The sequence below is a fragment of the Cupressus sempervirens genome, chromosome 4 (assembly GCF_028749045.1).
Source record: "Cupressus sempervirens isolate cs-2001-9-10 chromosome 4, ASM2874904v1, whole genome shotgun sequence".
NCBI lineage: Eukaryota > Viridiplantae > Streptophyta > Pinopsida > Cupressales > Cupressaceae > Cupressus > Cupressus sempervirens.
This window is the reverse complement of record NC_143121.1, coordinates 532,155,813-532,181,554: the sequence shown is the minus strand read 5'-3', so window position 1 is coordinate 532,181,554 and position 25,742 is coordinate 532,155,813. Positions and strand designations below refer to the sequence as shown.

At 35.6% G+C, this 25,742-nt stretch overlaps 1 protein-coding gene and 1 pseudogene across 2 annotated transcripts; both read left to right on the top strand.

Annotated features, from left to right (window-relative positions):
• The first annotated feature begins 3,289 nt into the window (after positions 1–3,289).
• LOC149562266 (mitochondrial import inner membrane translocase subunit TIM17-2 pseudogene) lies at positions 3,290–3,982 on the top strand (annotated as a pseudogene).
• A 7,156-nt stretch (positions 3,983–11,138) lies between these two features.
• LOC149562265 (mitochondrial import inner membrane translocase subunit TIM17-2-like) lies at positions 11,139–25,304 on the top strand. Of its 2 annotated transcripts, none has more exons than XM_089825797.1 (2): positions 11,139–12,110; positions 24,817–25,304. In XM_089825797.1, exon 1 carries the CDS (start codon positions 11,398–11,400, stop codon positions 12,088–12,090), a length of 693 nt encoding a protein of 230 aa, XP_089681923.1. In that variant the 5' UTR covers positions 11,139–11,397; the 3' UTR covers positions 12,091–12,110; positions 24,817–25,304. The 2 variants fall into 2 exon arrangements, with proteins under 2 accessions (XP_089681923.1, XP_089681922.1); XM_089825796.1 differs by having other exon boundaries at positions 11,143–12,131.
• The last annotated feature ends 438 nt before the right edge of the window (positions 25,305–25,742 follow it).

Here is a 25,742-nt window from a genome sequence, read left to right as displayed (position 1 = left end):
CTGTTGCAATCTCTTGCCATTTCTACCCAAGCCATTCACCATGACCCAACTAGGGAACATATATGCCATAAAGGGCTTATGGTTTTGATCATGAATGTGCTCAAATCTAAAAAAATCTAGAAACCAAGGAATTTTAAATTGGAAGATAAAGATACTGAAGGGAGTATTCAAGAAAAAGGCTATGACTTTGATACACATGATGAGGGTAAAAGAGGTTTAGCTAGTCCTATAATTGGTTTCAGTGACAACAATAAGAAAAAGAAGAAGAATACTGAGAAGGGGGATTCTAACTGGGAGACGAAAAGTGATTTTGTTGAAGAAATTGTTCACGAGCACATCAAAAATAGTGGAGGCAGTAAAGGTAAAGGTAAGGGTTGTCTAGATGAGAGAGTGTCTATGCATTCTGATGATGAGCCTTTGGCTCAATGCCTGGAGAGGAAAAGGAAGCCTATGCGGTATCAAGTCAATAAAAATGCCAAGAAAGTTAAAGATGATTTTGATGCTAATTTTGATGAGTAGGGATCTAAATTTGAAGGGGGTGATAGTGGGTTAGGGTTTTCTAAAGGTATGTTTGGCAACCCGGGCTCTATTCGGAAGAACGTTGGCATCTTAAAGCATAAAATGTTTCTGCTAAACAAGGAAATGGAAAAATTTTCCAAAATGGTGAGAGGGGAAAGAACCCTAGGACAACATATTGAAAAGGTCTCAGAGGTCATAGAAAATGCTAAAGAAGTTAAAAATTTGATGCATAAGATTCCTGTGTTGGAAGCTAAACAGAGGGTTATGGACAAGGATATCAGTAGTGTCTAGGGGAAGGTGTCAAAACTTGATTCCAGACCGGGCAACATGGACAAACATCTTAAGCAGATGGTGGAAAATGTTTCTACCTTCCTGAAGAAGAATGAGGTAGGTAAAGACCAGGATTCTCCCTTGGGGGCTGATTCTCAAGGACCAAGTATACGTACCTGAGCCCATTCGAAGAAGATTGAGGAAGCCAGTAGGAAAGATGAGGTCAAAGTTGCTACTAAAACCATGCATTCTCTAGTAGACCAGGTTGTGAATTTGATCAATACTCATTAGTTGGTCAGTTGCTATTCCTTTGTTGGACTTTTGCTATTTTTTCCAACATTGTCCTCTGTGACCTCTTTTTGTTGTCTAAGGTCTATTTCTTGCTTGGTCTTGGTTTCTTTTCTTTGTAGTTCTTTTCTCTTGCTTGTTTCTAGAACTCTGTTGTTGTATAGGTTTCGGGTCCTTTAAAACCTGCTTTTACTTAATCAAAACCATAGCTTTGAACAATTGCAAAAGGCACAAGATGTTACAATCTAAAGCACATCGCTACTTCGCAACACGTTTCAACATAAACATTATATAACATACGAAGTCACGAACATGAAATAAAAGAATACTGTTATGGCATAGGTCGAACATGTAAGATTATTTGGTGAATAACATGGTTAATGAAGGTAACCTAGGGTCTTATACTTAGGTAAAAATCATGACAAGTAAAAAAATAGACACCCTTTTAGCATCAAAGTAATTTAATTTTATGGTGTAAATTGAATATTCCTAGCCTATTGAAAAAATAGGGCTAACAAAAGCATCTAAATAATCAACCAAATTGGCCACCATATTTATAAAATATTAATCATTAAATGAGCACCATGATCATAGTTATTTTTGTTCTCATTACAAGCATAAAAATATACTTTATTTTATTAATATGGGCAATGCTAGGATTTATGCTTTCCTACTAGTGGCATGAATAAAAGATAGGAAAATGTAATTTAAATGTGCACTTTAAGTTTGAAAACTTATAAATAGAAATGGTATGTCAAATTTGAAAATAAAAATCTTATGTGGTAGCCAGACATTGATAAGACTGGTAAAATGGATACTATAGCAAACACACAAACACTAATAGAATATATATACAAATAAAATAAAACGAGGTTAAAAAGGTTAGATACGAGAATATGATTTCACCTAAAAAAATATAGTTATTAAAGCTCTAAATTAAATCCCTTAAAGAAATCTTGGGTCATGTAGGGTTAGTCATTTTGTGAAAATAAAAAGGGAAATAAACTTCCCTTAGGTGAAAGGCTCAAGATGATTAAATAAACGTGATGAGATAAGCACAATCAACTTGAATTGATTAAATACAATTACACGTAGAATTATGATAATAATAATATCTGTTGGAGAACGATGCCAAATGAATAAGATCCTAGAATCTATTGGTATCAAACTTTGAAAATAATGCTTTTTTGCTTGTGAAACTACTTGAAATACTTTATTAGATCTCCATGTTATAAAGGGAAAAGTTTACGAGTATGGATTTGTACTTTTGCTTTAACTTCTTCTTCTTTTTTGTAAATTGTGACTTCATGGGATACACAACCTTCTTTTGCTCTGCTTTTTTCTTTGAAAGTTTGGGTTTCACATATATCGGTAATTTTCTTGTTAGGTTGTATGATCAAACCATGAAGGCACAACACATTGATCAACCCAAATTTAAAGACATCAAAACAAAATCCAAGCACCTAAGAGACATTGTCCTCTTTTCTTTACATCGAATTGGAGTGCATTAGTATTGACTCTTCCTAGAACGAGTTCTTTATTCAAATGATCAAAGGATAGGTGAGACGATCTCCATGACTAGAATAAATGCATTAGATGTCATTAAATACTAATGAAGAACATCAATTTCCATCTAAGACATGTTTAGTTTGATTAAATTAGAACAACAAAGAAACTTAGCAATCTAAAAGTTGATATTTAAAAATCTAAATAATTAAAAAAAATTATATTATAATGAAATATAATAAACATATGGACAAGATGAATGGATACTAGTAAATGCATAGTTAAATGAGATGAAACAAAACATATATAGATGAAGATGAATAAGAACTACGACTATAATAAATCTACTTTCACACAAATCATATGATTTATCTTTACATAACGATATGAGGACATTGCCTTAAAATACATACTAAACTAAACATATAATAATAATATTAATGTGATACATTTAGCATTTGAAATCTATATCTTAATACAAAAATAACTATTTGGTCAAAAAAATACACCAAATAACAAAGAGTTAAGGCACAAACTCATATGGTCAACAAGACTATTCAACAAAATAGTCGAAAAAGCTCGATAGGTATTCCTCACTGTGGAAAGAAGAGGCCATCAAGAGCGCCGCGCAAGGGATCCCGACCAGCAGTAGACGCCTGGCTGAGGGTTGGGAATATATTGCAGTGTGTAGTAGCTGTGGAAGATCATGGGCATGCCTAAAAGTTCACGGGAGCCATGCTCAGATAGAATTTTAGATGATGTTGGAGGGGCCTTTGGCATGGGAGTAGTAGGGGGGTTGGTTTATTAGTCTATTAGAGTATTCTACAATTCACCCCGCGGGGAACATTTAATCGGTGCCACCCAAACTGTAGGAATGAATGCACCCAGAACTGGTGGAAGTTTTGTCGTGTGGGGAGGCCTCTTTTCAGCTTTTGACTGCTCCATGGTTTATGTGAGATAGAAGGAGGATCCCTGGAATTCTATAATAGCAAGTGCTGCTACAGGAGGGTTTCTTCAAACGTGACTGGGCCCAAGGGCCACTGCTAGAGCTGTTGTGGTTGGCAGCATTTTGCTTGCCTTGATTGAAGGGGCAGGGATTATGCTCAACCACATTTTGAGTGCGCAACAGCAACTTCCGTCCATGGATGAAGGAACGATGCCCAATATGCAGGGGATCACTAATATGCAGGGGATTCCTCATATGAAAGGGATCCCTAATATGCAAGGGGTTCTCGCTCCACAGTCCAATGCAACGGAAGATAAAGAATCTTCTTCTTGGTTTGGAGGGCTTTTTGGCGGTAAGAAGGAGACCCAATAGAGCGGAAGCCGCGGTATGGCTTAGGTTTTGGACAACTTTGATCAACCTAGTGCTCCCGTGCCTAATTTTGAATATAAGTGATCATCTGAAAAAGTGGGAAGGTTCCTCTTTCATGTTTCCAGGCAAGTTTTTGGTTTAGAAATGTCAAATTTTCACAGTAATTGTAATTGAAATTTTTTTGGATAAAAGCGTATAGTGGTTTTCACATTGAGAAAAGTTGCTTGTCTGTTTTCCTTATTGTTTGGTTTGATCAATTCAATCTTTTTTCTAGTTTTACATCACAACTTGTGTTATTTTCTGCCAGTTATCTACTCTTTCTGGATGGTTTAATAATGGATATTCTGAGTACATGATTTTCTCATACATTTTGGGAATTTTAAATATAAAAGGCTTACTTGTATTTTTCAAAATACACTTGCATTATTGTTCTTTGGATTTGTTTGGAGAGAGTTCATGTTATGCGTAGGGCTTTAGGGTCTATAAAGTTTGTAGGTATCATCTTGTGTGTTTCTAAGTTGTACACATTGAATGGGTGCTGGTTTTGGGATTCAGTGTCTAAACATTTGATGAACTCTTTTTTAAATTGATGATGATGACCACTATTTTTAATGCTCATTAGATTAAGTTAGTTTGTAAATACCATAGTTACACGACCTAGGGAGATGGGGGACAATGAGAGAAATGGGCCTCATTTTGGGGATTGGAGATGGAGGGGGGTGTCTATAGTATATACTTTACATATGGTACTTAAAATGCTAATTACGAAAAAGATGCATAACAATATAAGAGATAAATATGAAGTCAAAATTCATTATGACCACTATTGCTAGCTTAGTTTTACATTGAACTCACTCTTAACATACTTCCTTCGTTGCATAACTTCACAACCCTTTATTTTAACCATAAAGTTTGACTAGCAAAGTTATGCTTCACGTTAAATCGCAAGGTCACAACTCTTCCACCACCGTTATGCCCATTAGTTGTGAATTGGCACACCAACCTTTAGAACCTTCCTAACAACATCACAACCATTAACCGATTATGGACTAATAGCCTAGAGATCTCACACTTAACCTTTGATATGGCTTGTTGTGGCTTTGCAACCTTGCAAATAACCGTTTCCATAAATGTTGCAAAGTCAAGTGGTAACCATAGGGGTTGGTCTACATGATTCAACAAGAACTTATATTAGCCATTGATCTGCAAGCATCATCCAAATCTGACTTAGCCACATGGAAAAAGACCTCTTCATATGTCATCCTACAAAGTCAAACTCTTATCATGCTTGTAACATCGCAACAACCCAAACACAAATTGCAGTGTAGTAACACTTCACGCTTTATCCAATTCATCGTAACATTGCTAATTTAAATTACATGAAGACACTAACCACAGAGAATTCATGCTAACCACCAATAGTGTTTATTACAACTTCGTAACATTTTGATATTACTTTCTCTTACATGTGGAGAGGTTACACTATACAACGAATAACCATTCATTGCAACTTCACAAACCTTGTCTTCATAAAAACCAACTTGCTGCAAGGTCACATTTTTCATGAATCGCTAGATCATAACCATAGCTTTGACTCATGGGTGAATATTCTTAGCATGGATTTGAATTTTGCTGAGCTCACTAAATGCTTGAATGCTTATTGTTTGAACCATGAAGATGATGTTTTGATTTGGAGAAAGGATCCTAGTGGTGTGTACTCTACTTCGTCAGCTTTTGCTAATTCTTTTGAAGATTATGAGGTTCCCTTTTGGGCAATGGCTTAGGTAAAATGTATGACTCCTAAAATTATTATCTTTTTTTGGATCCTTTTGCAAAACAAAATTTTAACCCTTGATAATCTCAAGAAGAGAGGACTCTTCATTATTAATCGGTGTGTTCTTTATAAGAATGATGAGGAATTGGTGGATCATTTAATGCTCCATTGCCCCTTTGCTACTGAGGTTTGGGATAAAATTTGGGACTTAATGAATATGGACTGGGTCCCTCATGCTACTATCCAGTTGTTCTTTTTGTTTTCGAAAGCTCCTTCTAAGAACCCTCTAATTATTAAATCGTGGGATTTTATACTTCCTTATCTTTGCTTGGGGGTCTAGAAAGAACGTAATGATAGGATCTTCAGAGGAGTGGAATCCAACTCTATTCAGGTTTTTCATAAAATCAAGGTCCTTCTGCATGAAAATATCAAAATTTGCGGTAAGGGACAACAGGGACAACAACCTTCTAATGATTGGGATGTGGGGGTGATGAATAATTGGAATATAAGGAGCCATATTCTGGATACAAAGGATTCTAACCCAAGGGAAAGTGCTAGATGGGATTGCCCTCCGACTAATTGGTTTAAGTTGAACTTCGATGGGGCCTCGAAAGGGAACTCAGACCTTGCTAGTTGTGGAGTGGTGATTAGGAATTCTAATGGTGATTTTGTTGGTGGTATGGCTATACATTTGGGGTGTCAAACCAATCATGTTGTAGAAGCCTCAACTACTGTTTATGGTCTTACGTATGCCAAAGACTTGAATATAGTAAATATTTGGATTGAAGGTGATTCCCTCAACATTATAAATTGCTTAAAGAAGATATACCCACCATCATGAAACATTAGTAACATTATGTCTGAGGCTGGGGATATTATTAATTCTTTTCAAAATTGCATTATTTCCCATAATTATAGGGAAGCAAATGGATTATCCGATTATGCTTCCAATGTGGTGTGTTATAATGATCAAAAAATCATATGGGATTCATATGACACTTTACCTACTGATGGCCATGAGTTTGTCAAGCATGACAAATGGAAATCCCAACAAACATCTTTTAATAATGACGCTATCAGGGAATTATGATTTTTACCTCTTTGTAGTGAAGTGGGCAATTATTTTTGGAAATGTGGGCATCTCGCACAGATTATGGGTTACTTCTTTCTATCAGTGTTTAGGTTGTGGTGATCGCAGGGTGATTGGGGTTCTTCAGTGTGAGGAAACAAAAGCCTCATCTTGCAGAAAGTTTGGGGTTTCTCAGTCATAGCAATTTAGAGTGTTTGTTGCAGAGATTTAGAGGGGAAAGCGAAAATGGGTCGAATCGCCTAGTTGTGTGGAATGGAATAATAAACTAGAGGTTTGGGATATCCTCAGGCATGGCAATTTTACCAGCTACATAGAGAGACTTAAAGGAAATAATCCTGCTATCATGCACCAGTTTGTAAAATCTTGGAAGGATGGCTCGATTTTGGTCGGGAATCAGAGGATGGAGGTTACGGTTGAGACCATTGTGGAGGCTACTGGGTTGGATTTGGACGGGATGAATTTCTACAGGGAAAGGAAGATATCAAACAAGGCAATTGATGATTTTGTTGAGACCGAACAGGAAAGAAACCATCTGGATAAGATAGGTACTTCTTACTTTAACCGGGCTTTTGTCTCTCATATGTGGTAGTTTATTTTCTTTATCATTATGGAATATTTAACTTTGAATGGTAGATATACCAAATTGTATGGTTATCACTTTGTGCTTCCAAACCATTTTTGACATAATATTAGGGTGAATTTTCCTTCCTATCTATTGCAATCTCTTGCCATTTCTACCCAAGCCATTCAGCATGACCCAACCGGGGAACATATATGCCATGAAGGGCTTATGGTTTTGATCATGAATGTGCTCAAATCTAAAAAAATCTAGAAACCAAGGAATTTTAAAGTGGAAGATCAAGATACTGAAGGGAGTATTCAAGAAAAAGGCTATGACTCTGATACACAAGATGAGGCTAAAGGAGGTCTAGCTAGTCCTATAATTGGTTCCGGTGGCAACAATAAGAAAAAGAAGAAGAATACTGAGAAGGGGGATTCTAACCGGGAGACGAAAAGTGATTTTGTTGAAGAAATTGTTCACGAGCACATCAAAAATAGTGGAGGCAGTAAAGGTAAAGGTAAGGGTTGTCTAGATGAGAGAGTGTCTATGCATTCTGATGATGAGCCTTTGGCTTAATGCGTGGAGAGGAAAAGGAAGCTTGTGCGGTATCAAGTCAATAAAAATGCTAAGAAAGTTAAAGATGATTCTGATGCTGATTTTGATGAGTGGGGATCTAAATTTGAAGGGGGTGATAGTGGGTTAGGGTTTTCTAAAGGTATGTTTGGCAACCCAGGCTCTAATTGGAAGGATGTTGGCATCTTAAAGCATAAAATGTTTCTGCTAAACAAGGAAATGGAACAATTTTCCAAAACGACGAGAGGGGAAAGAACCTTAGGACAACATATTGACAAGCTCTCGAAGGTCATAGAAAATGCTAAAGAAGTTAAAAATTTGATGCATAAGATTCCTGTGTTGGAAGCTAAATAGAGGGTTATGAACAACGATATTAGTAGTGTCCAGGGGAAGGTGTCAAAACTTGATTCTAGATTGGGCAACATGGACAAACATCTTAAGCAGATGGTGGAAAATGTTTCTACCTTCCTGAAGAAGAATGAGGCAGGTAAAGACCAGGATTCTCCCTTGGGGGCTGATTCTCAAGGACCAAGTATGCGTACCCGGGCCCATTCAAAGAAGATTGAGGAAACCAGTGGGAAAGATGAGGGCAAAGTTGCTACTGAAACCATACATTCTCTAGTAGAGCAGGCTGTGAATCTGATCAATACTCCTTAGTTGGTCGGTTGCTATTCCTTTGCTAGACTTTTGCTATTTTTTCCAACACTGTCCTCTATGACCTCTTTTTGTTGTCTAAGGTTTGTTTCTTGCTTGGTCTTGGTTTCTTTTCTCTGTAGTTCTTTTCTCTTTCTTTTTTCTAGAACTCTGTTGTTGTATAGGTTTTGGGTCCTTTAAAACCTGCTTTTACTTAATCAAAACCATAGCTTTGAACAATTGCAAAGGCACAAGATGTTACAATCTAAAGCACATTGCTACTTTACAACACTTTTCAACATAGACATTACATAACATACGAAGTCACAAACATGAAATAAAAGAATACTGTAATGGCATAGGTCGAACATGTAAGATTATTTGGTGAATAACATGGTTAATGAAGGTAACCCAGGGTCTAATACTTAGGTAAAAATCATGACATGTAAAAGAATAGACACCCTTTTAGCATCAAAGTAATTTAATTTTATGGTGTAAATTGAATATTCCTAGCCTATTGAAAAAATAGGGCTAACAAAAGCATCTAAATAATCAACCGAATTGGCCACCATATTTATAAAATATTAATCATTAAATGAGCACCATGATCATAGTTATTTTTGTTCTCATTACAAGCATAAAAATATACTTCATTTTATTAATATGGGCAATGCTAGGATTTATGCTTTCCTACTAGTGGCATGAATAAAAGATAGGAAAATGTAATTTAAACGTGCACTTTAAGATTGAAAACTTATAAATAGAAATGGTATGTCAAATTTGAAAATAAAAATCTTATGTGGTAGCCAAACATTGATAAGACTGGTAAAATGGATACTATAGCAAACACACAAACACTAATAGAATATATATACAAATAAAATAAAACGAGGTTAAAAAGGTTAGATATGAGAATATGATTTCACCTAAAAAAATATAGTTATTAAAGCTCTAAATTAAATCCCTTAAAGAAATCTTGGGTCATGTAGGGTTAGTCATTTTGTGAAAATAAAAAGGGAAATAAACTTCCCTTAGGTGAAAGGCTCAAGATGATTAAATAAACGTGATGAGATAAGCACAATCAACTTGAATTGATTAAATACAATTACATATAGAATTATGATAATAATAATATCTGTTGGAGAACGGTGCCAAATGAATAAGATCCTAGAATCTATTGGTATCAAACTTCGAAAATAATGCTTTTTTGCTTGTGAAACTACTTGAAATACTTTATTAGATCTCTATGTTATAAAGGGAAAAGTTTACGAGTACATATTTGTACTTTTGTTTTAACTTCTTTTTTTTTTTTTTGTAAATTGTGACTTCATGGGATACACAACCTTCTTTTGCTCTGCTTTTTTCTTTGAAAGTTTGGGTTTCACATATATTGGTAATTTTCTTGTTAGGTTGTATGATCAAACCATGAAGACACAACACATTGATCAACCCAAATTTAAAGACATCAAAACAAAATGCAAGCACCTCAGAGACATTGTCCTCTTTTCTTTACATCGAATTGGATTGCATTAGTATTGACTCTTCCTAGAACGAGTTCTTTATTCAAATGATCAAAGGATAGGTGAGACAATCTCCATGAGTAGAATAAATGCATTGGATGTCATTAAATACTAGTGAAGAACATCAATTTCCATCCAACACATGTTTAGTTTGTTTAAATTAGAACAACAAAGAAACTTAGCAATCTAAAAGTTGAAGTTTAAAAATCTAAATAATTAAAAAATATATATATTATAATGAAATATAATAAACACATAGACAAGATGAATGGATACTAGTAAATGCATAGTTAAATGAGATGAAACAAAACATATATAGATGAATATGAATAAGAACTACGACTATAATCAATCTACTTTCACACAAATCATATGATTTATCTTTACATAGCGATACGAGGACATTGCCTTAAAATACATACTAAACTAAACATAGGATAACAAGAGCTCTTGATGAACTAGAGTCTCTGCGTTAGTGTGATTGTGTATATAAATAAATGATCAATATTACTTTTCTTTTGATTGGTTTTTACTTGGGAGAGTATTAATTTATAATTTAAAAATTAGAAAACATAAATTCCTATCCAATGAGCAATAAAATAATAAAGTGTTATATTTACAAATTGAAAATGTGATATTTACCTAACTTATTTACAGCATACAAAATATCTTGATTAAATTTAATTAGAATTTGTTTAAATGAGAATTTCGAATATATAAATTCTTTCTTATACAATAAGAAAATATTTGTTAATTTGAAACCCCCTTTACCACTTATTATATCAAGAACATTAAACTTAATAATGATGATTTTCAGGGAAGGGCACGATTCCGATTGAAATGCAGCAGCCGAAGAAGCACCGCAGAGTTGGGATGTCGGTGCGCCTGCCGGATAAGACGTCGTAAACGTAAAGAGATGCCAGCCGCGTTTGTAATTTTTTACAATTTTTGTTTATGAAAAATAACCTAAACCTAAACCTCAGGAAATTGCCGATGAGCCAATAAAAAATAAAGAATTATTCTCTGATAATTGCTTTTTAATATCAAGTCTTTCAAACTTTAGGCTGACTTTACAATCTGTCGTATTACAAACTATTTGCAGAGCAACAGACTTTATAATATTAATGTGATACATTTCGTATTTGAAATCCGTATCTTAATACAGAGCAACTATTTGGTCAAAAAAATACACCGAATAACAACATAGTCGGAAAAGCTCGATAGGTATTCCTCCTCACTGTGGAAAGAAAAGGGCATCGAGAGCGCCGCGCAGGGGATTCCGACCAGCAGTAGACGCCTGGTTGAGGGTTGGAAAAATATTGCAGTGTGTAGTAGCTGTGGAACATCATGGGCACGCCTGAAAGTTCACGGGAGCCATGCCCAGATAGAATTTTAGATGATGTTGGAGGGGCCTTTGGCATGGGAGCCGTAGGGGGATCGGTTTATCATTTTGTCAGAGGATTCTACAATTCACCCCGCGGGGAGCGTTTAATCGGCGCCACCCAAACTGTAGGAATGAATGCACCCAGAACTGGTGGAAGTTTTGCCGTGTGGGGAGGCCTTTTTTCGGCTTTTGACTGCTCCATGGTTTATGTGAGACAGAAGGAGGATCCTTGGAATTCTATAATAGCAGGCGCTGCTACGGGAGGGTTTCTTCAGATGCGACAGGGCCCAAGGGCCGCTGCTAGAGCTGCTGTGGTTGGCGGCGTTTTGCTTGCCTTGATTGAAGGGGCAGGGATTATGCTCAACCGCGTTTTGAGTGCGCAACAGCGACTTCCGCCCATGGATGAAGGAATGATGCCCAATATGCAGGGGATCCCTAATATGCAGGGGATTCCTCATATGCAAGGGATCCCTAATATGCAAGGGGTTCCCGCTCCACAGTCCAATGCAATGGAAGATAAAGAATCTTCTTCTTGGTTTGGAGGGCTTTTTGGCGGTAAGAAGGAAACCCAGCACAGCGGAGGCCGCGGTATGGCTGAGGTTTTGGACAGCTTTGATCAACCTAGTGCTCCTGTGCCTAATTTTGAATATAAGTGATCATCTGAAACAGTGGGAAGGTTTGTCTTTCATGTTTCCAGGCAAGTTTTTTGTTTAGAAATGACAAATTTTCACAGTAATTGTAATTGAAAATATTTTGGATAAAAGTGTATAGTGGTTTTCACATTGAGAAAAGTTGCTTGTCTGTTTTCCTTATTGTTGGGTTTGATCAATTCGATGTTTTTTCTAGTTTTACATCACAACTTGTGTTATTTTCTGCCAGTTATCTACTCTTTCTGGATGGTTTAATAATGGATATTCTGAGTACCGGATTTTCTCATACATTTTGGAAATTTTGAATATAAAAGGCTTACCTGTATTTTTCAAAATACACTTGCGTTATTGTTCTTTGGATTTGTTTGGAGAGAGTTCATGTATGCGTAGGGCTTTAGGGTCTATAAAGTTTGTAGGTATCATCTTGTGTGTTTCTAAGTTGTACACATTGAATGGGTGCTGGTTTTGGGGTTCAGTGTCTGAACATCTGATGAACTCTTTTTTAAATTGATGATGATGACCACTATTTTTAATGCTCATTAGATTAAGTTAGTTTGTAAATACCATAGTTACACGACCTAGGGAGATGGGGGACAATGAGAGAAATGGGCCTCATTTTGGGGACTGGAGATGGAGGGGGGTGTCTATAGTATATACTTTACATATGGTACTTAAAATGCTAATTACGAAAAAGATGCATAACAATATAAGATATAAATATGAAGTAAAAATTCATTATGACCACTATTGCTAGCTTAGTTTTACATTGCATTGAACGTTGAACAATGAAAGAAGTCTAACTTCTAATTTCTATCAAATAAATTAACTAATCAAAGATTGAAGATTCAAATTCAAAAGTCATAGATATAAATTAATCAAAAGTATGAGTATCACTATGTCATCAATGTCATCATAAAAACAATTACATCAAGTAGCATCAAGCATGCTATTCTCCCAATGTTCAATGTTCAGTTGTTCATATATCCAAATCTCAAGATAACTTGTCCAAAATGGGTGATGTTTGTTTCAACCCTGGAGGGGTTGAGGGATGTTTCCCCATCCCCTTGTCTCCACATGGGACGTCCCCCCATCACTGTGGAGACGGTAGCCCAATGGTGGCACCGTTGGGGATGTGGGAACGATGTCCCCCCGTCCCGGGTGTGTTCCTGTCTTGGGTGCATCAGGGGAATGGGCAAGGATGCGACCCCGTGATACTATGGTAAATACATTATTTGAGCTTTACAACATAACTTGTACTTTGTTATGCAATGTGTTAGTGGTTTTGACCTTATTATTTCCATCTTTTCAATAATTCACATCCCATAGCTTCTTACGGGTGAAGTTTGTTGCCCTTGTGATTGTCATCAATATTGCAAAATCTTTTGTTCTGTTCATTGCTCTGTTCTATCGCATGTCATAGATAAAAGTACACATATTTGACACAAAACTTCCTAAAAGTTGATGACCATCTACGTCAAATTTATTTTAAGAGATATGCTTTTTTTTGCATACATGTTTAGCAGATTACTTTTCTTTAACACCCCTATCACTTTGGAAATTTTATCCTACAAATAGAAAGGTCTAATTTTAGTGAGTTCCACCTAGATTTCTGGGTGTGATAGCTTTAGTCATATTGGCATATCTAACCTCACATGAGTTCATGGAATGCTCTAGCATAATGTTTTGCCAAATAAAAGTGTAAATTTTATGTCAGTAAAATAATTGACATTTCTCAAAACTCAAAAAGCTTGTGAATTTTTGAATTCTAGAGAGTGTTCAGAATGAGGGTTGCTACCGTAGGATCTAGAAGCAAGTTAAGGTACAAAATTTTGCTATGCATCTTCAATGTTTGAAGATAATGAAGAGACCAATTTCTTCTACATGGAAGCCAATATCTCCACTTTGATTGATATTTTCTCAAAACTCATGTTAGCAATGTTGGAGGAGGGATAGCTAGTTGAAGGATCATTCTAGCTTAAGAAGGAAAATGATGAAACTAATCCTTGTTTTAAATTAATGAACACATTCGTGGATAGGGCAATTAAATCTTAAGGAACTAAACAACCAACTAAGACATCTTTAGGCGTTCCTTGGATTCACTAGTATGTAATGAAACATTATTTTTGGGCTTAACTGAAGAGGATTAGAAACAATCATGCTTTGGTGGGGAAGCTAGTTATAGTCTTGGAGAGAAATCAAGGATCTTTTCATTGAGATGTTGAATGCATTAAAGAAGTTGATAAATATATTGCTTTGTCACAAGTACGAGGAAGTTTGCAAATATATGAAAGAAGCAGGTACACATTGTGAGAGTATACTTCGGAATTTTGGAAGCATGCCATATTGTTGATTATTTGTTAAGACAATTTATAAGTTTTCTGAAGTTCTTGGTAGGTTTGCATGATCATATCTGGAAGGATTTGACTTCGTGATGTTGCAAGTAGTAGCAATGCGTGCAAGGACTTTCACATTGAAGTTGAGTAGGAGTTATTGAAATTTTGTTGATTTCGCTTTCTCATTTCAAGAGAATACTTCTAAGAAGTTTTTGAAAGGTCAGCAAGCAATTTTTATGTAGAATCAATGGGCAACTGTATTGTAGGAAAATAAGAAAGTCACCTAGAAAGGACTTCTTCAATTTTTGTGGTCTTGAAAACCTTACAAAATCCACTCGTTGATACCATCAATCTAACAATTTTTTGTGGTGTCGATAACCTTACAAAGTCCACTTGTTGATACCATCAATCTAACAATTTTTGTGGTGTTGATAACCTTACAAAATCCACTTATTGATATCGTCAATCTAACAAGTAAAGACACTACAAAAGAAGACAACAATATCCCAACTAAGCTGATGTGGAAGAGTATCGTGGTGAAGATCTTGATATCAAAGGTGTTAAGAGTAGAAATTAAGACTGAGAATTTAGAAGCTTTTGGAGATGTACCCACTATGTTGGCTTTCTAATGACATGAACTTGCAAATTATGAATGTAAGTAGCAACTGACTACATTGATGAAGTCGGTTGTTATGTTGTACATTTTGAGTAAGTACCATGTTATACCTTAAATTCCAATTTAACCATCCTTCTGCTCAACATGAATAAATTATCATTTATGTGCTTGGTAGTAATTTAATCACGCTCATATTTTTTTATACCATTTTGTACATATTAAATCTCCATGATCACAGTTTTTTAATTCTTAACTCTTGTATGTTATCCATAAACAAACCCTCCATTTCTTTTCTAAATCTTATTAACTATGCCAATCTCTTATAATCTTCACCATTTCATGCTTAGATGATTGTGACTAACTCTTACTTTCAATTCCTAAGTTATTTAGACCTTCTCACTCCTCCACTTTCATTGTATTACTGTAGTACCATCCCGTTCAAAAGCTTCTAGTTATGGGGTAGTGGCACCATATTACTGAGTAAGTATTAAGTTGATTGGGGATATAAATCATGATATCTTTCTTACTTACTAAGACAAGCATGCACTACCCATGTGTTTGCCATATGGTAAGGAGTATGATTGGTGCCTCTATGAAGATATTGATGTTTTATGCCTAACATTAAGATTTTAGTTGAAATGCTGTTTAGTAATGGAAGTGCACCAGGGGGAATTTGGAATGACTGTTTAAGTTTGTTTGAATAACCAAAAGGTTTGCTTCCAAATAAGTAGGATAGAATACCCACCATTAGAAAATATTGTTTCTTATAACTTGCTCTTGACTTTCTTGGGAAGTTCCATGCATTTTTTTACCAAGGAGTCATAGTTCGAGCCCTAAACTTTTGTCAACCAATTTCACCACACTCCAACTCCCCTTTTTCTTTCATGCCCCATCCCAACCAATTTCCTCAAAGTCATTATGGCCCTTTGTCTATGCAACTCCTCCTCCTTCCATCCATGACCGTTCTCTAGTAAGATAAAAAACAATAGAGGGGAAATATTAGGATACAATGATAACATGTTCCGAAAGAAGAAACATAAAAGAGTCGTAACTTACAAACTTGTGAAGATAATCTACGTTTTCTATGCATCTCTGGTTTGCATGTAATTAACATTTATTTGAGGTACTTAAACAAATAGTTCACGAGCATTGTCTATCAGTTTACAATTTTCTTGCAATTGTATTAAGCCGTGAAACAACATGTACCATCATTTGATTACATGAGAAAACATATGTTAGAGACATTTTGACAACAATGGTCCTGCCTTGTAATTGTGATGGCCATCACATGACACTTATGTTGGTTCCCAAAATTGCAGATTGGAATCCTATGAGCCTTGGCAACTCGATGTTGGGATATCCAACCGGTTATGGCCAACTTGACGGGACTGATCGGTGCGATCCAAATCCCTTACGTTTCTGGCTCTGCAAGGCCAAGGCGGGTGCACTTGATCTTCGACAACAACTTAGATCCAAGATCTTTATAGCAGATTGGTTAGAATACAAATGCAACGAAAGTTTCCCAAATGACAAAAATTATAGAAAGCTTTTAACTTTCAAATTATGAATTAAGAATAATGAATGAATATATGAGTGCTTAAAACAAAAATGATTATTACAGATGATTGCAACAAATGAATATATTAATTCTTTAAAGGAAAGATATGAAATAATTGCCAGCATATGAATTATGAATCATGAATAATATAAAGACCAGTGTTGAGAAAAGGGCGATAGAGTTAGTATTATAAGTTGAAATGTGCAACTTTATAAAGTTCAATTTACTTAGACTATAAACAAATTAATAAGCCAGATGCGACTGATCAATTATACGAGCGCTATTTTAAACTAGTCTAGAATTAACTCTTGTGACATGGAGACAAACTAGACATAAATATGGAAATAATTGAATATTTCACAATATCTATGTTATCAAATTTAAAATGCAATAACGATCCAATCCACTTGTTTGAACATTAAAATATTTATAGAATTTAAAGAATAATTATAAAGGACAACTTAATAATATTTCAACTCCAAAATTTAAAATAATTATGCTGAAATAAAATGGCAATAAATACACTCCTTACAGATGATCCATCTATTGCGAATTTATCCGGACCGCACATAATTTACCCAATAATTCAAATCCATGAGCTTTGTTCAATCACCTAGTCTTGGCCAATAGAATATAATATATCAAGTGCACATATATCACTTGGATATGTAAAAATTTTAAAGAGAAAAAATATGAATTGTCTCCCTTTGTTTGATTTTACATCTTGTATTTATAAGTATGAAGAGGCATCAGCCGAGAGGTTATGCCTTTATGAAAGTCATGTTTTAGTCAAACATCTCTTCACCTTACTTAATCACTTAACATAAGTTTGTAATTTGCAAGATTTACTTCTAAAAGTTATCTTTGTTGCCAGTCGTGCCAATGACCCATACAAATTATGAGTTATATGCAGTGAATCGCTATGTCCATAGATTTTCCTCACGCACATGCTTTTCTCCTTCTGCACAAGCCCCACACTCGAACTCCACACATACACATACCTTCTGCGGATGTTCCAGGCATACCCTCCTACATGCGGAATTCCTTTGCGATGATGTAGTAAGAGCCGCCAAAGACATTGTGGTGAGATTGTTGGTGAACTTCCAGAGTAACAACAATTCAAAAGATCATCGTCTTTAATTCTGGATAATTCTGGGAACATCATTTCCGTCTCTGATTACTTCATCTTATCCCCTTTCGTTCTTTGCCTTTTTGTCGATGGTAATATTTAATTTTTGAACTCGCATAATCTTGTCCCATAGAACCAATATATCCAATCCATTTCCGCATCTAGACACATATATGGGGGGGTGCGTGTGCAGGAATGCATATGTAATAATTAAATGGCATCAATCTGATCGCTTTCATTGCTCTATTTTGCAGTTATTATGGCTTTTGCGTGCATTCATGCAATAAAATCAAAAAGATATTAGATGTGAATAAACAAGTAAGATTTAAATCAAAGGTTGATACAAATGATTCAAAATTCATCCAAAGCGATGACCATGGAATATCAATCCCTTATATACAATGTTCGATGCTTTTACTTTAATCACTGGAACATAATTGCTAATGCTCATATATACGATATGCCTTTCTATGCTAAGGCAAAATATATTCCTCAAGTCGGAATGCTATCAGAACTATAAAAGATACGCAGACTGCTTGTGCTTGCAAATTTGATAGACCATGACTCCATGCATAAATTCCAGATTTCGTATTACCAAACACTCGAAGGGCAAATGTTCTGAAAAGAATAGAGCTGAAGGTGTCTAAACAAGCATCAGTCTGAATAGTTCTCAAATGTTCAGAGAAGTATTATCCCTGTTTTATCATTTGTCGGGGTTCAGATGTAGATCTGACTCTTGTAAAATTTCATACACATATTCTTTTGTTTCCATCAATGTCTGATATGGTGTGCCAATTATATGACAATCACCATTGACCACTTCCAAATCGATTTCTGATTCTGTATTTCACTGCTCAAATATTCGAATGGTGACCTTGCTGACTGTGCATGACACAAATAATTGCTATTTGGCTTATAGTTTGCATTCCTTTGCCATAACTACTATTGAATCTAACTGCAGCAAATAGAACTTGGCTTGTTGCTTCAGTCATTAGAACTAGACCTTACTCCTTCATTGACGCCGCTGTGCATATGATGCCTGTGACTACATATATTACTATTGTCTGTAAATGATGATTGGAGTTTGCTTTTGAAATCGTCACCTCTGTTTGGTACTTCAGTGTAACAAACTGATTTGGATAATGAATCTTTCAACTTTATAGAGAATAATTCTTATAAAATCTGCTCTGAATATATGATTTTGAACACATAGCAAACAGTCCATCATATTTCTGCCTTCTTTCTCTTCATTGCAACTGGATGTAATCGGTGTTTTTCCTCAAATTCTTTTCCAGTATGCAATCCTTCTATTATGTATGTGCAACAAAATACCGATAGTAGTATATTCTTTTGTTGAATGATTGAAAATACTGAAACAATTATCATCTAAATTTGTAAAAATGATAAAATTCCACAAAGTCCTTTTCCATATGTAGATTAATTCATTTTTTGTGCCTGAGTTTGAGGTTTCATTTTGAATTTTCCTAGCACATTCTTACAGCCACAGTGAAATTATATATTTTTGCTGGTGCTTTTTAGAACTCTTTAGATGGTTAATGCTTGTTTAATGATAGCCGTGTGCTGATTTTCAAACAACATAAATGAATTGGGCCCAGTTCATATTGTTGTGTTAATTTTGAATTGCTAGAGATGGAGTTGATGTGATGTTACTCGTCTTTGTTTTCCTCAGGGTATATTAACTTATTACCTATTTTGTGTGAGTTTGGGGTTATATTTCTAACTTTCTCAGCAGTCTTACAGCCATTTTCAAACTAAAAGAATTGAATTGAGGGTCTAATTCAGACTGAAAACCCTGGATAACGGGAGGTCATAATTCATTTTCGCTCTGTTATAGTACCAACATTATCATCTTCATTAACTGGGGAGAGTGTGTGTACTCTGAGGGTTTAAATAAAGACTCAGGCCACAAACCCTACCCGACAGTTTCAATCAAGATTTAGGCAGTGAACCCTACTCCGAGGGTTTTAATCAAGACTCAGTCAGCAAATCCTTCATGAATCATGATCCGAGGAGCTGAGAGAGAATAATAGACTGCACATGTCATTTAATTCAACAGTCCTCAGTCTTTGATCAATGAGGTCCTTCCCTGAAAATATATTAGAAGTAGCGGTCTCTTGGGGTACCTTTGTTGCTCATACATAGATATATATGAGATCTGAGCAGATTCCTATAGAATAGAAAAATCCTCATAGGTTGCATTATAGGCAAATTTGTAGGTATGTATCTATCTCCTCCTAGCAATTACCCGTTTCTGTTCAATGTATCGATCGATTGTTGTATGCCACATGTATTTGTGGTTGTTGAGTCACAGTATCTTTCATCAAAGCTGAAAAGTCTCTTCTTAGCGTCTGTCTTTTGACTTTCTATGATATGTTTTTTGGTTGATAACAAAAAGACAAAGATTGCTGCAGCAATTCTTCTGGATGAAAATATATTATTGTAACAGCTGCCTTATATTCCATAATGTTTGCTTATGCCCCGATAATTAATATTATGTGTAGCTGTCACCAGCCAGAGAGAGTCGTCCAGCTGTATACTCTAACAATGTTGAGTAGGTCAGGTGAGTTGGAATCGTTGTTGGATCCTCTCTGTTGAAGGTTCGCTACTAAGTAGCGGTTGTGTCCCTCGGGTCTTCCCTGCTTAGACCATTTGAATGGGGTTGAGCATCATTGGTATTCACCATGTGTACAGTCAGGGTATTGTATTTTATTTTGCTTCAGGCAAAACAGAAGAAGTGAGTGGATATGTTAAGTTTTATTGACTGTAGATAGTGATAATTTATTACTACAGGGAGCACTGGAGATGACTGAAATTATGAATGATCAGTGTATGATCATCTTATTAGTGTAAATTGTAAATTGTTATCTTACTTAAAAGTGTCTGTGGGATACTTGCAGCACTGTATGTTCTCTGTATGCATAGCAAAATGATCGAACTGCAAAAAAGGCTTATTGATTGACTGTTAAGAGTTAACAATCATAAGCTTGAGATCATTGCATTTGTTTTTGAACATTCAGTAAAGGATCTATCTTTTGTGGGGCTGGGTTTTTCACTCTCAATTGGAGGGTTTTTCACCCTCAAATTTGTGTATGATGTCTTGTGTAATCTTTTATTTGTTATTGAATAAATTATAATCTTCTGGTTCAATATTTAACAAGTCATGCCTTCAATTCATTATGTTTATGCACACCAAATTTCTGCTCTATCCATGGTGATTATGTGATTGAATTTGAAGTTTACAATTCATTTGCTGAAATCTCATGTTTTTTGTTTGAGTTTTACTCTAACACAAAGGAGCAATAGGTGTAGCTGCAAATTAAAGGTGCTAATCTCGACTTATTATTGGATTTTGGGGATTTATTTCTTGTAATGAGAGTTTACTGCTTTAGAATTCACCCCCTCGTTTTTAAGAGTTGAATGGTTTGGGGGCTTTTTCTGCCCTGGACGAATTTCTGCTACAAAGAGGTGTGAGGAAGGGGAAAAAAGAAATATCACAGATGAAAGCTGTGGAGGCAATTAACAAAGGCTCCTAGTGGACCATGGAGCTCTATTTTTTAAGGATAGGAGATCAAACACGTTTGTTTGCATCTGCTAGGCTCTCGTGTTTGCTCCTAACTGAAGCTTTGTAATTCTTTGTTATGCGGATGAAGAATGTTACATTATTTGGCCCAGTTTAATAGCCTATTAGCATTTTAAGCTCTGTTACCACGTTAATGGTGGTTTATCTTTCTAAGAGTAATGTGATGTCCAATAGTTATGTGTATGTTCCAAGCTCTTTTGGATGTAGATTCTCATTCTTTGATTTTATGGGCGAGGACCCCTAATTGGTCCCTCAATTAACCGATCAAAAAATAAATAAGCTTGAATTCCAAACCAACATGGGCAAAAGACACTCCAGCAAGTCTATTGTTAAATAGCAGAGCAAATCAGCAAGCACTATGCCTACACCAGGAGCATAGACATCATCCACGAGTGAAGGCAAATCGTTCAGGAGAATAATAGACTGCACGTGTCATTTAATTCAACAGTCCTCAATATTTGATGAATGAGGCCCTTCCCTGAAAATATCTATTGGCTCATCGTTGCAAGCACAAAAGCTTGCGACTGCTAGTATTTATAAGTGTGAAGAGGCATCAGCCGAGATGTTGTGCCTTTATGAAAAGTCATTTTTTAATCAAACACCTCTCCACTTCAATTAATCACTTAAGTTTGTAATTTGCAAGATTTACTTCTAAAAGTTATCTTTGTTGCCAGTCGTGCCAATGACCCATACAAATTTGAGTTATATGCAGCGAATCACTATGTCCATAGATTTTCCTCACGCACACGCTTTTCTCCTTCCACACAAGCCCCACACTCGAACTCCACACATACATATACCTTCTGCGGATGTTCCAGGCACACCGACTTCTCCATTTGTAAAATCCCATGTTCTTCCACAGCGAACCCTCCTACATGCGGAATTCCTTTGCAATGATGTATTAGGAGCCGCTGAAGACATTTTAGTGAGATTGTTGGTGAATTTCCAGAGTAACAACAATTCAAAAGATCATCGTCTTTAATTCTGGATAATTCTGGGAACATCATTTCCGTCTCTGATTACTTCATCTTATCCCCTTTCGTTCTTTGCCCTTTTGTCAATAGTAATATTTAATTTTTGAACTCGCATAATCTTGTCCCATAGAACCAATATATCCATTTCCGCATCTAGACACATATATGGGGGGTGCGTGTTCAGGAATGCACATATAATAATTAAATGGCACCAATCTGACCACTTTCATTGCTCAATTTTGCACTTACTCTAGCTTTTGCGTGCATTCCTGCAATAAAATAAAAAAGATATTAGATGTGAATAAACAAATAAGGTTTAAATCAAAGGTTGATACAAATGATTCAAAATTCATCCAAAGCGATGACCATGGAAAATCAATCCCTTATATACAATGTTTGATGCTTTTACTTTTACTTTGATCACTGGAACATAACTGCTAACGCTCATATATACGATATGCCTTTCTATAATCTGTGTTTTTTCTCAAATTCTTTTGCAGTATGCAATCCTTCTATTACAGACCGATCCTTCAGGATCATGTTGTGATGCATGTGCAAGAGCCTTAACTAAAAGAAAAAACTTGTTTGAAGGATATTGTTATTTCCATATTCTTGAATCTCCTACATTAATACCCAAATGAAGGTCCTAAATTTTGCAAAACATTGGGCTCCATTAACCTGCTTGATGAACCATCTGCAGGAAGGCTCTGAGTTGTGCATAGCAATAAGCAAAAGAGTTATGCATTTGTTCCCTGTGCATTATGAGCTCAAATCTAAATCAAACTTCTTCATGCTGGTTAAATGTGGTAAATCCTTATAACGGTAATGCTATCATCCATCCCAAAATCCATACACAGTTGATTTCACAAACAATCTTTTCAATAGCTCTTAATTTATAGATGCAACAAATGATCACAATTAATTTAATAAACAATCTTTTCAATTAGCTCTCGATTTATTTATCGAAGTGATCATACTTTAATGTCAGCAGTGGAACTCAACGCTTTTTGACCACCCCTGCCATCTGAAAAATGTCGAAAGCAAACTCAAAATGACACGATCTGGTTAAATTCTCTATAAATTGAGTCAGAATCTACAAAATGTCAAAAGATGTGGTAACGCGAAAGGGTGGAGGTGGTATAGCAAGAGGGTGGAGGTGACACCAACGCCGCTCGATGAAAACCACTGCACTACTCTGGCCTCGCCCAGTTTTGCACTCCTCATTTCCATAAAACAACTTGCCCTGCTTCAATTTTCTCTCAGCATCTGCAATCAATTCCAAAATCCTCTACTATAATCCCAATAAACAAATGGCAGTAGTTCTTGAAGCAGTGACAGTCACAACCAAGCACCTCTGTGTCTCATGCGGGATTTCCAGCAAACTGCTGTATGGCGTGTTTGTTGCACCCTGGCCAGCTGCTCTGTGTCCCGAGACATTGGTTGCACCAGCATCTCGCTGTCCACCAAAGCCCACTGGGAGCAGCTCACTGTACATATCAACCGCACAAGAGTTTGTTTTTTCAGGCAAAACATTTTATTCAGGCACGGAATGGTGATTTTTTACAGTATATGACAATTTATCAGCAAACTGACAGTTTTCCGTCAGTGGGCGATGCCCACAGTGAAAAGCCTATCGGCTTAAATGAGTTTCCACTCCAGGCAAGAACTGAGACCATGTTGACAAATGGTTTTATGTTTTAAAAGCTCTGTCAGTGGGCGATGTCCACAGTAAAAAGCCTATTGGCTTAAATATGAGTTTCCACTCCAGGCAAGAACTGAGACCATGTTGACAAATGGTTTTATGTTTTAAAAGCACATTATTGATTATATCCTATGGAAATGGTTTTTGCATCTTCTATAATAAAAACCAAATCCCAATTTTAAAAAATTGCCTATGGCTATTAAACAATTACTTAAACTGAGGATTAGAATCTAATTCATATCACTAAACATATAGGCTTATAGTTAGTCATTGTGAAGGTGAAAGAGAAGATGCGATTCTAAATGTACAACGCAGTCGGCCAAAGCTGGCTATCTGTGTGAGGGTTGCAACTGCCTGCAATTCTTTATGTTTTTTGTACTTGGTAAAATTCCCTTTTTCTAGCTGACATAGAGCTTAGCATAGACCTTTGGTTAAGATATAAAAAACAAGGTTTATCTATTTGGTAAAATTCACTAAAAATTAGTGCCCTTAATTGACTCTAAGGTATGGTTGACTTGGAATTGGATGCAGTATAGGTTGGTTGACTGTTTCAACTTGTATTTCAGTATCTGGTGAGAAGAAATCTGTTGATTGCACATCTTCTGTTCATGTTCTTGTCAATAATTGATCCTATACAATCATTTTTTTTAACATCCAAAGGATACTCTCTTTGTACAGTAGTCCTTACCATATACTTTAAGAATATCGATTCTTAAATTTATGAAATATAGGAATATTGAACTAAAGGATGAGCGTGAAAATATATAGTTTCTTATTTATTTGCTCTTGTATTTATGTTCCGTTGCTTTCTTCTTGCAGGTAAAAGGGATATTTTATTAAAAGTATTAGTCCTTTGTTCTGTTGTGGTTTGGGTTCTTTGAATGCCCAAATAAACGGCCAAGATCAAGGTGTGTATGTCTGGAAGCACAGTATTGCCCTCACATGAGGTTCTCAAAGTTGTTACCAAAGCAATTGGGAATCATCTTCAAGTTATCTTATTTTATATTTCTTAAAATAGTGCTCATTTTTGTTCCTAGCACTTAAACCTCAACATCATGCTTATATAAGCATTAGTTGATATTTAAAACCGAAAGAATTGTTAGATTGATAAAGGAAAAAATCAGAAGCTGGTTTCTTGTTATAATAGAGATTATGAAACATAGTACACTGTGATGGCTTAGGTTGAGGTTTCTTTGCGATGTTGGGACCAACAGAGTTTATTTTGATTGTACTACCAACATACTATATTCTGTTTGTACAATGATTTATAATAGCAAATCTATAGGAATCTGGGTTCAATTAGTTTACTCTTTCCTTGAAACTTTTATTTTCAAAGAGATCAGTCTACACATGTTTCTTCTTTATGGTATGCTGGAGAACATTATGGGTTTCTTGATATCTGGCCTATAGTTGTAGACATTTGAAGCAATCCAAAGCTTGTGCTGCTCCTTGAAAACTTAAAATAATGTTTATAAAAAATAACTTTTAACATACTTGACTGAGACATCCATTTACCTAGTAGAATCTTTCTGCATTAGAGCCTTTGTAAGAATAGATCCAACATTTTTAATATACTGTGCTATGCTTGTTTATCGAGAAGGAAATTACTGCTTGCCAGTTTTAGCTTATAAAATTATCTACTGATGATCTTGTAATTGACTGAAATGAATTGATGCATTATTTTGTTTGTCATTACAAATGTTGAAAGAGAATAAGAGAAACCTTGTAAAATTGACTCAAAAAAC